General features: G+C 44.2%; 2 protein-coding genes across 6 annotated transcripts; one reads left to right on the top strand and one right to left on the bottom strand.

Annotated features, from left to right (window-relative positions):
- Window positions 1–475: 475 nt before the first annotated feature.
- Window positions 476–10,128, bottom strand: vamp4 (vesicle-associated membrane protein 4). Of its 5 annotated transcripts, XM_080506060.1 has the most exons (9): window positions 9,947–10,128; window positions 9,227–9,299; window positions 8,239–8,340; window positions 5,693–5,739; window positions 4,993–5,043; window positions 3,955–4,055; window positions 2,284–2,363; window positions 1,828–1,879; window positions 476–1,739 (listed from the first exon to the last, which is right to left on the bottom strand). In XM_080506060.1, the coding sequence occupies exons 2-9, from the start codon at window positions 9,227–9,229 to the stop codon at window positions 1,714–1,716; spliced, it is 462 nt and encodes a 153-aa protein (XP_080362186.1). In that variant the 5' UTR covers window positions 9,230–9,299; window positions 9,947–10,128; the 3' UTR covers window positions 476–1,713. The 5 variants fall into 5 exon arrangements, with proteins under 5 accessions (XP_080362186.1, XP_080362188.1, XP_080362189.1 ...); XM_080506062.1 differs by lacking the exon at window positions 9,227–9,299 and having other exon boundaries at window positions 9,957–10,128; XM_080506063.1 differs by lacking the exon at window positions 9,227–9,299.
- Window positions 10,129–11,696: 1,568 nt separating this feature from the next.
- rangrf (RAN guanine nucleotide release factor) lies at window positions 11,697–13,075 on the top strand. The gene has a single exon (XM_080506822.1). The coding sequence runs from the start codon at window positions 11,748–11,750 to the stop codon at window positions 12,327–12,329; it is 582 nt and encodes a 193-aa protein (XP_080362948.1). The 5' UTR covers window positions 11,697–11,747; the 3' UTR covers window positions 12,330–13,075.
- The last annotated feature ends 159 nt before the right edge of the window (window positions 13,076–13,234 follow it).

The raw sequence follows: 13,234 nt of genomic DNA on the forward strand, positions 1-13,234 counted from the left end.
AGGCCATCTGCTGTATATCAAGGAAACAATTGGTCCCCATGGACCAGTTTAAAGTCCGACTCCCAGGGAGGGGCCGGGCAGAGCTGTCAGGTTGTGTCCTCTCGTCTTAGAAAGATGGGAGAGCCATGTCTGTCAGAACAATAACAGCTCACAGGTTCGGGTACCTCATACTTTAAGTGCCATTCTGGGACTCGACTCTGTCAGTAAAGTAACAAACCAATAAAAAAATAGTGCAGTGATGAGGGGACACTTGTAAAAACAAAACAAATAAAACCAAAACGAAATCCAGACCAAGATTTGTTTTTCAGCACCGAAAGGACGCTTGTGTGTTGAAAAGTTGAAGAGTGATGTAATGAATTGCTTTTTTCTTTCTCCCCCTTTTCACCTTTATTTCTATCCACTTCCTCAGCGTCTCTTATGATCACTCATTCGAGTTGGTTTGAACCAGAAAACACCAGACAAACGCCCTTTGAAAATCACTTTATTTCAGAGCAAAAGAAAAACAAAAGATCAATATTTACAGCTGAAAATAAATTACATCAAAAATAACAAATGAACAATGCATGATTTAATCCAGACACGACTTACACCTATGCTTGTTTCACAGCTCGTCCTCTAACCGACGGCGGAAAACTGTCCCTTTCAAATGCACCATCACAAAGAGATAAAAATCAACATTCGTTGAAAAGCTTCACATCGCCGAGATAAAAACCCAAACATACTGGAAAAAAAAGACAGAAGCGGTACTAAATCAAACATCTGCAGAGTGAAAGACGGTAAGAAAGTAGGGCAACCGTGACCAAACTGACCCAGAGCTCGGCGCCATCGAGGAGGAAGTTTAGAGGTACGGCGTGGCGAGGACATTCATAAACCAGAGAGCTTTAGGGTCTGACATTGTCATCCTGATGCTGCACAACAAGCCGGGGTGATTTATCAAGTGAGAAGAATTCTTAAAAGCAGGACAGTGACTGAACACCTTTCAAGTTCCCTTTTTTCCCCCGATCATCTGTCGTGATCAGGAAACAGACCTGAAGAGTGGAATCAGTTTTCTGTCAAAACGCTTCTTTGATGGCAAGAAGAGGGAGAGAGAGAGAGAGAGAAAAATGGATGAGACAGATGAACCTCAGATGTTTTCATTCATGAAGTGGACCTTTTCAAACATTCTGGGCTCACAGGTGGAAAACAGAGGTTCATCTGCTGGACGGTGTGGCCTCCTTATACGAGACCCCTTGCAGCAGAATCAAACCACTTATAAATAAATACTAAGAGAGGCAGAGGGTGGAGATTCCCTGCCTTTACAGTGTCTAACTATGTGATGCGACGTGAAGGACCGGTTGCCAAGACAAAGCCCGGGGTCCTACATGTGATATGTATCATGGAATGGATCAATCCTTCACATCAACTCGAGGAGAACGTCTTCCTCCACTCCCTAGTAAGGACCCTCCCTCCGCTCCTTCCCTCTTCATTTCCAGACAAGGGTGAAACTGAGTCTTCGCACTGACCTCACATCAGATGTATGCGGGGAAAAAGAAAAATATGATAAGATCTGTACTGAGAGGAGCGAGAACCGGCCAGCTACAAGGAGCTGCTGGTCTTGAGGAGGGAGTGGGAGGCCGGCTGGCGCCCCCTAGCTGGATCGAGGGACAGTGTGCGAAGGAGGGGTAAACAGAGGAAGAAGAGGAAGAGGAAGGTTCCTCCCCTCCGACTCCCTCATCAGTGGTACCGGATAATCACTGGAACTGGAAATGAGAAAGAACAGAAATACGGATGAGGGTCATGGGAGTCATGCACTCTGATATTAAACTGCGTTTGTGTGCCAATACTCACTGATGATGATGAGCAGGAGAGCAACAACTATCAACGCAATAATCATCTTCATCTGTGGAAGGAATGACACACGTTAGCCCTCTTTTTATTCCCCCTCCAACTTATCATAACAGTCACTCAATGTTATTGTTACTGCATTTGTCTGTGCATGTTTTCTTTTATAGCACTGTATTAATCTTACAAAGGTTTGTGACACTACGGTTGAACTGTGGCACTGCAGATGTCCAGAGGTCATCATGACCCAGAGTCAAATTCAAAAGCTCCACTGCACAGATTCTGTGGCCATTTTGACGTTTTGTAGCTTAAGAATTATGCTTAAGGTAAGTACAGATGACAAATCCGCTCAGAGGCACCTCTGACGCTGCACAGGCAGACACACAAAGGAACGACGTGACAAATGCGTTTCAGACTTGGATGCACAGGCGTATGAACAAAATGGTCAGACAGACACCCCACCTTCATGTCTCTCCACCACATCCGCCTGTGCAGCTGTTTGGCTCGGCTACTGAAGGCGGAGGCGTTGTCCGAGAGACTCTCTGCGGCGTCGCGTGACGGCGGCGCAAAGGAAGAAAGAGACACACAAAGACAAATAATAAGTGACAAGATACCATTTAATCAAATGTCTCTTATTCAACGGTGTTTGATTATACATTGGGAGTTATGCAAATAGACTTGTGTGTCATGAGATCACATATTTATATTGCCCCCCCCCCCAAAACCAAATGCTGAACCAAAATCAGACCACATTTCCTCCATCTTCCTATCTCACGTCCCTTGTCGTGACATCCCACTCCAAACAGCTCGCCCACGTCGCCGTCTTCCTTTCTGTTTCTTGGAGACTGTTGTTAACTTGATGTTTACGCATGCTAACAGGAAGGTTATGGCTCCCTGTGCTCACCCAAGCCCCCCCCAACTTCTCTTAAGAGCCCTTTGTGTCTGTTGTTTCCATCTCCGTGTGCCTGTTTACGACCTGTCGCTGCTACAAAGCGAATGGGAACAGGCCCGGCTTTTTAGGAGGATGCTTGTTAATCTTGTGGAATTCCCCAACAGGTTACCGACACATCGGTCGGGCAGCGAGTGGCGGTCGCGAGATATACTCTCCGCATACAAACAAGCTCCTGGGGACAGCATGCACGGCACGAGCATACAAACTGTGGCATTATTGTCCGCACAACAACAACAACAACAACCTTTCAAACACCACACAGGACAAAATGCATTCCAGATGTGCGTCGTCGTCTTGCTCGACATGACAGAGCGGAGAGGCGAAGCAACATGTGCCTGAGTGATCGGAGGGTGTTGAATAAAAGTGAAGGGTTGAGCTGCACGTCTTCATCAACCGAGGAGGACGAGTGTCTCGTTAAAAGCCACACATGTGTGTGAAGTTGTGTAACAGATGGGAGTTTCACACGTTTGTGAGTAATAGGGTGGGCCCTCTTGAACGCTTTCAGACACACACACACACACACCTGGTAAAACAATAAAGCTGGACTTAGTTTTAACACCAGCTCTGAGTGCATTCACATGCAAGGCCTGATGGGAGATTATCACCACGGTCATTCCTGCACTTAATTAACTTTTTATAACGAGAACGGTTAAAAGGAACCGATTCATTTTACGAATCTCACACAGGAATAAACTGTAAAAGTAGCACCTCTTCAGTGGGCAGCAACACTTCATCTGCCAGAAATCTGAAGTCTCAAACTTTTCCTGCAAAACTTGGCTTTCCTGAGTTTGGAATTTGTGAAGATGTTTAACACTTCAGTTATGTAAAATCGGCAGTGGATTCTGAGCGCTGACCACATACGTGCAATGTGTTTCATGTTGAGGGCTTTGCTAACTTTCCAAAGCAAAAGTAGGTAGCAATGGGTTGTTTTGTATGAGCAGAGTGATTCATCCCCATTAGCGAATGTTTTCCCTTTAAAGCCGACACATGTGGCATTGAGGTTTCCCATCAATACAAACAAATCCTGCAAATGAGCCCAGATATAGTACAAACTGGAATCGAAATTGAATGAGCTCTTCGCATGGTGCTCGTTTAAGGAGGACTTTGGAAATAAACACGGCGCACATGTGCTGCACACGTGAGAGGGCTCGAAGACAAGACGCTGCCCCGGCGGTCCTCACCCGACTTGTCCTGCAGGTCGTCGAGACGCTCGCCTCTCTCGATCACCTTGGAGATGTTCTCTTGCATCACGTCGATCACCTCGTCGACCTGCGACTGCACCCTGAGACGCGAGACACAGACGCAGGGAAACGGATCTTATTCTTGGTACGTCTCGATGGGAAGCTTTGTACAAGCTGGCAGGCGATAAAACGACTGACGGATGAAGTGGAAGCCCTGCGTGACCCGCGCAAACCTACTCGGGATCCACACGTTCAAATATGTGCTTTATTCACCGTTCTCAGATCTGAGGATGGCATTACTATCCAGATCACCTTTCATTTGTTTTTAATTTAGAGTAATGCCTCCTTGGAGGGCAGCAGGGTTAACAAAGAGTGAGGACTTTAGCACCGAGGTTAGAAAAGCTTTTCAGGGAAAGACGCAATAAAACAACAAAAGTCTTCCTTTAACAAGATTCTCTTCTCCGGCACCATCAAATCCATTAGTTTCAGACAAGCGGCTGCAGGAAATGATGAATGTCTGCCTTCGGCTTGATCGCACGCGAAAGGTGCAGAGAGTATAAACAGGGTTCGCCGGAGACGGCGCAGGAAAAGAGAAAAGACGAAGCGTGAGCTGCCACAGGCGCACGTAAACAACACCGCACGGGACGCCGAAAGGTGGCCAACATTCCTGGAATCTCGAACGTCGGCGTGTAGTTTAAATGTGCCCAACTACGATGACAAAGTGTAAGGGAAGTCATGTGGCGGCGGAGAAACGAGTGTGGGCTGCCAGACGCTCTCCAACAATGACCGCCTCTGTTCTCGGGCTCCTTCCGACTGGAGGTTAATATGGAAACAGGCTGCAGAAGGGCCGAGACAAACTAGGAAAGTTACACAATAAATTTGCACATGACGGCTCTGTCTTACACAACGTGCTAACAACCAGAAGGTTCTGGTAAACACGCCGGGCTACGGTTACATAACAGTACCAAAAAACTCGAGCTGGAGTTCCAACCCTGACCACTGGCTTTTAGTTCTGAGGAGGAATGGGTTTGGACTTACTGCTTGATTTTATCATTCTGGGGTCCAAATCTGGGTCCCGTGGGTCCTCTCCTTAAAAAAAAACAGGCAGAGTGGTGTTAATTTGACTGCAACAAACACTCGACACTAAGAATCAACCTAATAGTACATTTCTGAACTTGCTCTTTGATAACGTCGTTTTTAGAATTTGCCTTTACTTTTTGAAGGAACAACGAGAAGTCCCTCGAGTAGTCGCAGTCGACGGCAGTGAATAAAAATATAGGAAGGAAAATTGTAAACCAGAAGTAAAGTTGTTTAGGTGCACGGGGCACCTCCAGTCTTGTGTGGAGACTGTTGATAATAGGTCAACGTAATGGAGACAAACTTCGCAAAGAGAAACGGAAACATAAAGGATAAATGAACACTTGCAGTCTTAATGTTTAGCCGGAAAGAAAGCAGTGCTGGAACTGCAATTTGTGCTTGTTGTTGCAACTCTACTTGCATCACCCAGATGAATACAGGCTCAGTTGAATAAAACGCTGGTCTAAAGGATAAAAATCAATTTCCTTTACAATATTATCTATATATTTAGCGATCCAACCAGTGTAATTACATTTCTCTGCATCTACAACCGTAAACAGAAAATCCTTCTCTGGACTTCTTGCCCAGTGTAAACTAAGCTCGCGGGAGATGAACCAATGTTTATAGTCTCAGTGCATGCAAAGAATGAACAAAAACTCACAAAAAGAAATCTTCTTCTTCATCAGAGTCTTCCTCCAAGAGGTTTCTCTGTAAAAGACAATCAGAAATAAAACTTTATTTATCCCCAAATGGGCAATTCAGGGGGGAAAGAGCAGCTCAATTAAAAAAAAAATGGAAGAAAATGAAATTACATTACATACAATCTATATACAGGTTATATACAGTGGAATTTCTGCTGCCAGTTACAGTACAAGTAGTTGTTGTGGAGGTAGTTAAGGCAGTATTGTTCATATAAAACTGCAGGTATATTAAAGCAGCAACTAAAACAGCAAGAGGTCAGCGATAACAGATAACTGCCCTTCCTATAAGCATCGTTGGCATTACTACCTCCTGGACATTATCGGTCATTTCTGGCAAGACTTGATTACATTCTTAGCATATTTTAAAGCATCTTTTCAGCTTTCAAGTTCTGAATGCCTTCGCTTGATATTATACAATGACGATAATTGGCATTGTGCTGCAGTGTTATGGCCTCGGTTATATAAACGAGAAGGATTATTTACATCCAAGTGTCAGTAGTTTATCTGCCGTGATAATTACCTTCACCTGTCGCTACAAGCACCAGAGACAACCTGGGGATGCCCTGTGATGTTTGACCGGTGCCAGACAGTGTGGTGCCAATGTAGACATTTTATTTTCTACAATGTCATCTGCAGAAAACCTGGGAGGATGGTGGCCATATGATCTTAAAGCGCTTTGTAGCTAAAGCAGTAAACCCTCTTCTCCTGAACAACCTCGGACTTTTTCCACCATGACAGGAGATCCAGGGTAAGACTGTTAGCAATTATCAGAGGACGGGGGGTGGGGGGGGGGGGGGGGGGGGGGGGGGGGTGGAGCACTGAGAGGAAACGCATGAAAGGCGGAATCCAGCAATTGGTTATGCAAGTCCTCCTATAAGATTCACTTTGATCCTGGTTCAGCACGACATCAAGCGGGATTACAGAGAGGAAACAGAAGGCCAAACAACATTGAGAATCAGAGGTAAAGGTTAGGGGAGGTAGAGTTTGGTGGGACAACAAAATGACTGATTAAAAGCAGGCATTTGGCCACTGGAGTTCCTGGACATCACCTCTTTTAAACACGCAGTCTCCTTTGTTCTTTCCCCATTGTTTGGGTCTCATTTTTCCATTATCATCAGTCTGATAAACAAAGCCGTTCAGAGCACAATCGACATCCTGTCCTATCACAACATCTGTTTTCAACTATTACAGACTCTCCGCATGAAATGATTCCGTATGCTCTGCGTTAGCCAAACTCTAAAGTAGGAAACTGCCTCCTATCAGAACAGAGGTCACACAAGGCTACCGAGAATAGATAGAATAAAATAAAGTAACTAATCATACTTGATTAATCCCCTTGGGGAAATTCCTTTATTCCACATTAACTCATCCTATTTATAGGAGGTGAAGGTGAAGCCACATTACGGCTGATGGGGATCAAGAGTCCTGCTCATGGAACCACAGTGGTGCCCAGCCAGCTGTTATATTTGAACCTGCGAACTCCTGATACCACATATATATATATATATATATATATTTTTTTTTTTTTTTTTTTTTTTAATTAAACAATATACGGTAATGTTACAATATATGCCCCTCCAACAGACAGAGAACATGCATGACAAAATATGGTGTGCCAACCACGTGGAGATCAGACAATAATATACATGTGTTTTTAAAATGCTCATAATGTGACGACTTATCAGAAAACTTCCTCTTCTGCAAATGGCAGTGAAAGCAGCTCCCCTGCTCTGGGCCATGTACAGAAAAGAGCCAAAGTGCAGTACACTTTGTCCCCGACGAGCAGCAAAACTTCAGTGATCACCAGATGACAGGTTTTGTGAAAGTTTGGCTGTCAGAAGGGGAAAAAAAAACTAACAATTCCCCGAGACTTGCCGACCGGGATTGCTAAATGGGGAAAAATAAGATTACAGTACCAGAGTCTCAAAAATCATTGTATTTTATGGGAAATCATTGCACACCAGTCATAGCCAAAATAACATCCCCTACTGTTGTGTTACAGTCTTGGGTATTATTCATCTGTAGGCCCTGGCGGCTTTGTGGCATTAGTATGGACTGGACTCATGGCAAAACGGCAGCCCCACCTCACAGTTGTATCACAACAATGGCTCCCTGATCTGTCCTGATTGAGTGAGGTTTGTGTAAATTAACATTTATTTTATAAACGATCTGTTGTGAACATTGTTTTTGAATAATAAAGGGGAAATAAATCATTTTTGTAACTTCCCTGGCTGTGCGTAAAAGTAATATTAGTTTATATAATTAAAGAAACATCCTTGAATTCATGATAAGCTATTAGACATTTTAATTGTTTAACAGAAAGAGAACAGGTTGTGATTTTCCATGAAAAAAATATTCCTATTTTGTAACATTCTCCTTGCACATAAATGAACAGTCAGTCCATTGATGAACAGGGAAATGTATTGTTCCTCTTGTGCAATGTTTGCTGATCTTTGTTAACGGTCACAAATGTAAACATCACCCTTCATCTCACACTGCGTCTTACCCTCTCGCTGCGAATGGATCCCGTGACCTCATCGTCATTGAGGTGTCGCTTAAACTTGGGCGGCATGTTTTCTTCAGGCAGTTCCTCCCGGTCTGGCTCCCTCTGTGGGAAAAAAAAACAAGAGTATCATCAGTTTAGATCTGGGTCGCTGTGGGAGAATCCAACACCTTCATGATCTAAAACTATTTTACTCATTACAATAAGCGCCAGGTTACATGAGAACATTTGACAAGACAGAAAGAATGAGTTATCAGAGCAGCACAGACAAAGAAACTGCCTAAAGCAGCAAATTGGACAAAAGGTTACCGAGCGGAGAGACATTGAGAACCCGAAATTCTGATTTTTAATTGTTATCACAGCAAGTGTGCATTCGGGACACAATACATCAAACCACAGCGAGCCCATCTCTGGCTGACGCTCGAATAAACATGTAATTATTTGGTTTAAAGGAGAACAGAGTAGTTGAACACAAATCACATACAGTAAAGAAGTTTTATACATGTGCATAGTTTATGACAAGCACAATTGTAACTGCAGTCCTGTTCAACACCAAACTTTATCATAACCAAGACTGTTTATGATAAAGCAATGTCAGTAGGCCTGTCACCCAACTTTTCAAAGATGATTGTGTTCATATAGGTCTTTCATTATTCTTATTCTCTGTCTGCCTCCTTCAAAAACAATTTAGGTCTTGGTGGTGAAGATAAAACACGACACATTGAGACAGTTTTTAAGGAAATGTCATTAATGCTCTCAATGCCAGCGAGCAAAAGCCATTACGGACCAAATATGGAAAACATGCTGCTTTTCCAATCATTACATCCTGGACTTTGCATTTGGGTGCAACAGAAAGCAATGCAGTGCTTCAGTACAAAACCTGAACTAAACAACATGTGAACCTGTGCTTAAAATCGTCGAGGGGAAATTATACAAGTACTTTGCTCAAACAGACACAGACATCCTCTCAAAGCAACAATGCAACATGTACCATTGAATCCAGGTGGGTCCGACTGTGGTTTTTCTCAGGGTCCCTTTTTGGCACAGCGGTGGGAAATAAAGGGCTTTTCAGTGGCCAAGAGGAGGAGAAGGAGAAGGAGAAGCTTTACAAGAGACCGATGAGAGATGCAGGATAAAGATTAGATGCAGAAGGCAGATTTAATGTAGTGACAGTCAGAGAAGAAAGACAAAGAGGAAAAGCCATGTCTCATGTGTTTGAGTTACAAAAGTATGAGAAAAGAAGGGTTTTAAAAAGCTACAATCCTCTTTAAACAAAACAAAATTATATGCAAGCTGTGATTTTCATTTTCAACAGAGATTAGCAGGGCTAATGCTAATGGAGACGACCACGTCACAGGAGTGGTGATTGGTGAGGACTAATCATTATCACAATTCACGCAGAAAATACGAAGATTGCATTCCTTTTAGCTCTTTGTGTGAGATACTGTTAATATCAGGACTATTTCTAAGCGCCTTACGGTAGCCCTGTCACATCCGTAGGCAACTTCAACCGAGGTACATCTCAACAAAAACGTCTAAAAAGTGTCATACGTCATACATAAATGACAGTTTAGCAGCCACTTTCATAAAGAAAAATAAGCATGCGAGCAAATTCCTGATAACCAAGTTATTTCTTGGTTTATTCAGCTCATACAGGCCGCTAAGCTAAGCCGGCTAATAGAAGCTAAAGATGCTACGTCACCGGGGCTACCTGCCGTTACCTCCCAGATCCGGTCGACCGAAGCCGGTCAGCTCCTCGACACACAACGAGATCGAGCCGGGGGCTTTAAATGATAAAAGCGGCTCCACGACGTGTCCTCTGATTCATTTCAAAAGGCTGCTTGGGCGGCGAGGCGCGGTGGTCATCGTGGATGACAGTAGGGCTCCGGTCGATTCCTCCGTCCCTGTCAGCTGACCAGGAAATCAACACAAACAGCAGTGGGACGAGCGGCACGAGCCGGAGGAGCCGACAGCCAGCAGGGTGGCATGCTGGCTGAGCACAGCTTTAATTATTCATTATGCAAAAGTCAAAATCTCGTAAAAGTAGAAAGCAATGCAATGTACCGTCGTCAAATTTATGTCGGGGGCTTCTTTTTTTTTTAGATTTGATTTGAGTAATTGAACAATAAACATTACATACTCGCCTGCAAAGGTGGAATTATTTAATCATAGACACTCAAATCACTGCTTTTAAGTAGTATTTTCAGGTACTTTATTCACCGCCATCTTCTTCTTCATATCTGCATTTGGCAGTTTGCATCTATAAAGTTCCATTACTGTCATCTGCTGGTTTTATGTATCTACATTGTTTCCCACCGCTCCTTTCGTCCATGATGACCATTTCCCTCTCTCTTATCAGTAGTTTTTTCGACCCTAATGACTCTTCATCATGTTCTTCTGTATTGATTCTATACATACACAGAAACACACACCATTATAATTAGTCACACTGTGATGGTCTGTTGAAGGCAATGAAAGAATGAAAGCTGGCTCCGCCCCCCTGGTCCAAGCTCTGCCACCTGGTGACGTCATCATTCCTACTTATGAACCAATGTCCTTCCTGAGTTCGGCCAATCAACTCGTCGGGACAGCACAGCCCTATTTACATGGTTGATTGACACACAGGACACAGAAAACACACAAATACGACTGCAGTCGTAACAAAGACAGATGAGTGTATACACTACTGCAGATATCACACTTTTTGCTCTCTCGTTGCAAAACAGGCTGTATTGTACAGCATGCAATTTCCAACTATTTAATCAATAATATTCAGACACTTCCAATGTAGTTAATGCAATTCTTTTTTATCAAGTGCAGTGTATCAAAGTGTTCTATGAAGTACATTTGTGCATGCAGTATAATTTACTTATTTGTATAACCTAGTCCATTTGAATAATTTGTCCTTAATGACGCTTATCTTCATTACACAGCCATTTGAATACATAGACAATAAAAAGTATTCATCATCTCCAGGTAGTCCTTGTGGAAGTTTGTGAGACAGAGCCAGAGATGAGTTGTCATCGCAATCGGGAAGGTTTACTTAAAGTTTGCAGAGAATACAATCAGAAATCGGCTGACTGAGACAAAGGCAGTTGGTCTGAGCAGGTGTGACTCCTCTTCAACCCATCGAACGCCAGAGCAAGTTTACTCCGTTGACAGTGATGACTAATTCATGGAAGCCTGACACACGATATTCTATATCAGTTGTTATATGCTTAAAAATATTGCCTTTATTCATAGTCTTCGACTGTTAGACTGAGCTTTTTATTGCGTTTTCAAAAATGTTTAGCGTTAACTTGTTTATTTTAGACAAGCTGGCCCTATTATTGTGGGGTGTTTATCCGCCGCACCTGCAGGTGGCAGCAGTGCGCGTGTCAGCGCTCACTTTAGTAGCGTTCTATTTCCGGATTGGCTTCCAGCTGTGTCGTTGATTCAACTCCTACACGTTGGAAAAGTAGCCGTGTGTGTATGTATCGTCTCTCCTGGAGCTGGTTGCGCGCTTACGAGAGATGCAAAGTGCCGCTGGCCGCGCGGACCAGCCGCGGCCTCTCTTCGGGGGAGCTCTGTCTGCCGTCCTGCCCCGCGGCGCCACCGACGTGAGCGAGCTGAGGGAAATACCAGACAACCAGGAGGTGTTCGCAAACTCTCACACGGACCAGAGTCTGATCGTGGAGCTGGTGGAGTACCAAGGCCAGGTGGCGGACCACGAGGCGGCCAGGTACCACTTCGAGGACATCGCCGCCAGCAACAAAGCACTGGAGCCCGGTTCTTCTGGGGTGAGCAGCGTCGTGGCCCTGCAGAAACCCGACCTGCTGCTGTCGGAGTGCAGCTCCGCATGGACGCTCACTGGGACGCAGTGCGTGTCCAAATTCAACGAGGAGGCGCGGAATACGGTGACGCTCCACATGGGCCTGTTTCGACTGCCACAGTTTTCCACAGACGTCCTGGTCTCTTTCAATGACCCTCAGGACATCAGCCCCAGGAGCAGCAGCGCTTCAGCCACGGGGTCACACGAGCAGCTGTGGACAGTGCAGGACTTCCAGCAGCTCCTGCGGACTCTGAGACTCCACAACCCTGGCTTATTTGGATAAAGACATCATAAAGGAGCCTTGGCACAATGCACCGACCTCTGTGCAGAAAGTTTACTTCATTACGTTTCTGGATTCATTACGTTTGTGTGTGTGGAATTGTAAGGAGAAACATCCATTCATCTTCTGGCCCAAACATGATTACTTAACAAGGTGTTTAAATTGTCATGTCACTGCCTTCATACTCCCCATGTTTTGAAATCTGTCAGACTTTCTGGTCAAAAACATTGAAACTGTTTTTGTCCCATGTATTTAAAATGTTGGTCTGGGGGGGGAAATTCTATCTACAATACAAACTATATGCTACCTGTACCTGCCTGCCTCAGCTGACTTGTCCTGCAGATCACCAAGACGCTTCTGTACCTGCAACTGTACCCTGAGGCACAGTTTCAGAGAAACTGGTCTTATTCTTGGTACGTCTCTATGTGAAGCTTTGTACCGCTGGCAGGCGATAAAACGAATGATGGACGGATTTGAAGCTCTTCATGACCCGCACAAACCTGCTCACTATCCCAACTTTATTCACGGTTCTCAGATCTGAGGATGGCATTACGATCCAGATCACCTTTGATTTACTTTGAATTTAGAGTAATGCCTCTTGGAAGGCAGTAGGGTTAACAAGAGTGGGGACTTTGGCGCTGAGCTTAGAAAGGCCTTTCAGGGAAATATGTGCTAAAACAACAAAAGTCTCCCTTTAACAAGATTCTGTTCTCCAGCACCATAAAAGTGATTCGTTTTGGAAGAGCAACATGGAGGAAACAGTGTACAATCAGTTCGAAGTTTGTCAGGTGCTCATAAGAAAAACGTGTTTCCCCTGTACGATGAAATTCCTTTTCTGTTGTCCATAGAATGCCAGGAGTGTAGGGTTAAAAAATAAAATAAAAATGGCATGTTAAGATAAAAACATA

The sequence above is a fragment of the Blennius ocellaris genome, assembly GCF_963422515.1.
Source record: "Blennius ocellaris genome assembly, chromosome: 12".
In the NCBI taxonomy this organism is placed as follows: Eukaryota; Metazoa; Chordata; class Actinopteri; order Blenniiformes; family Blenniidae; genus Blennius; species Blennius ocellaris.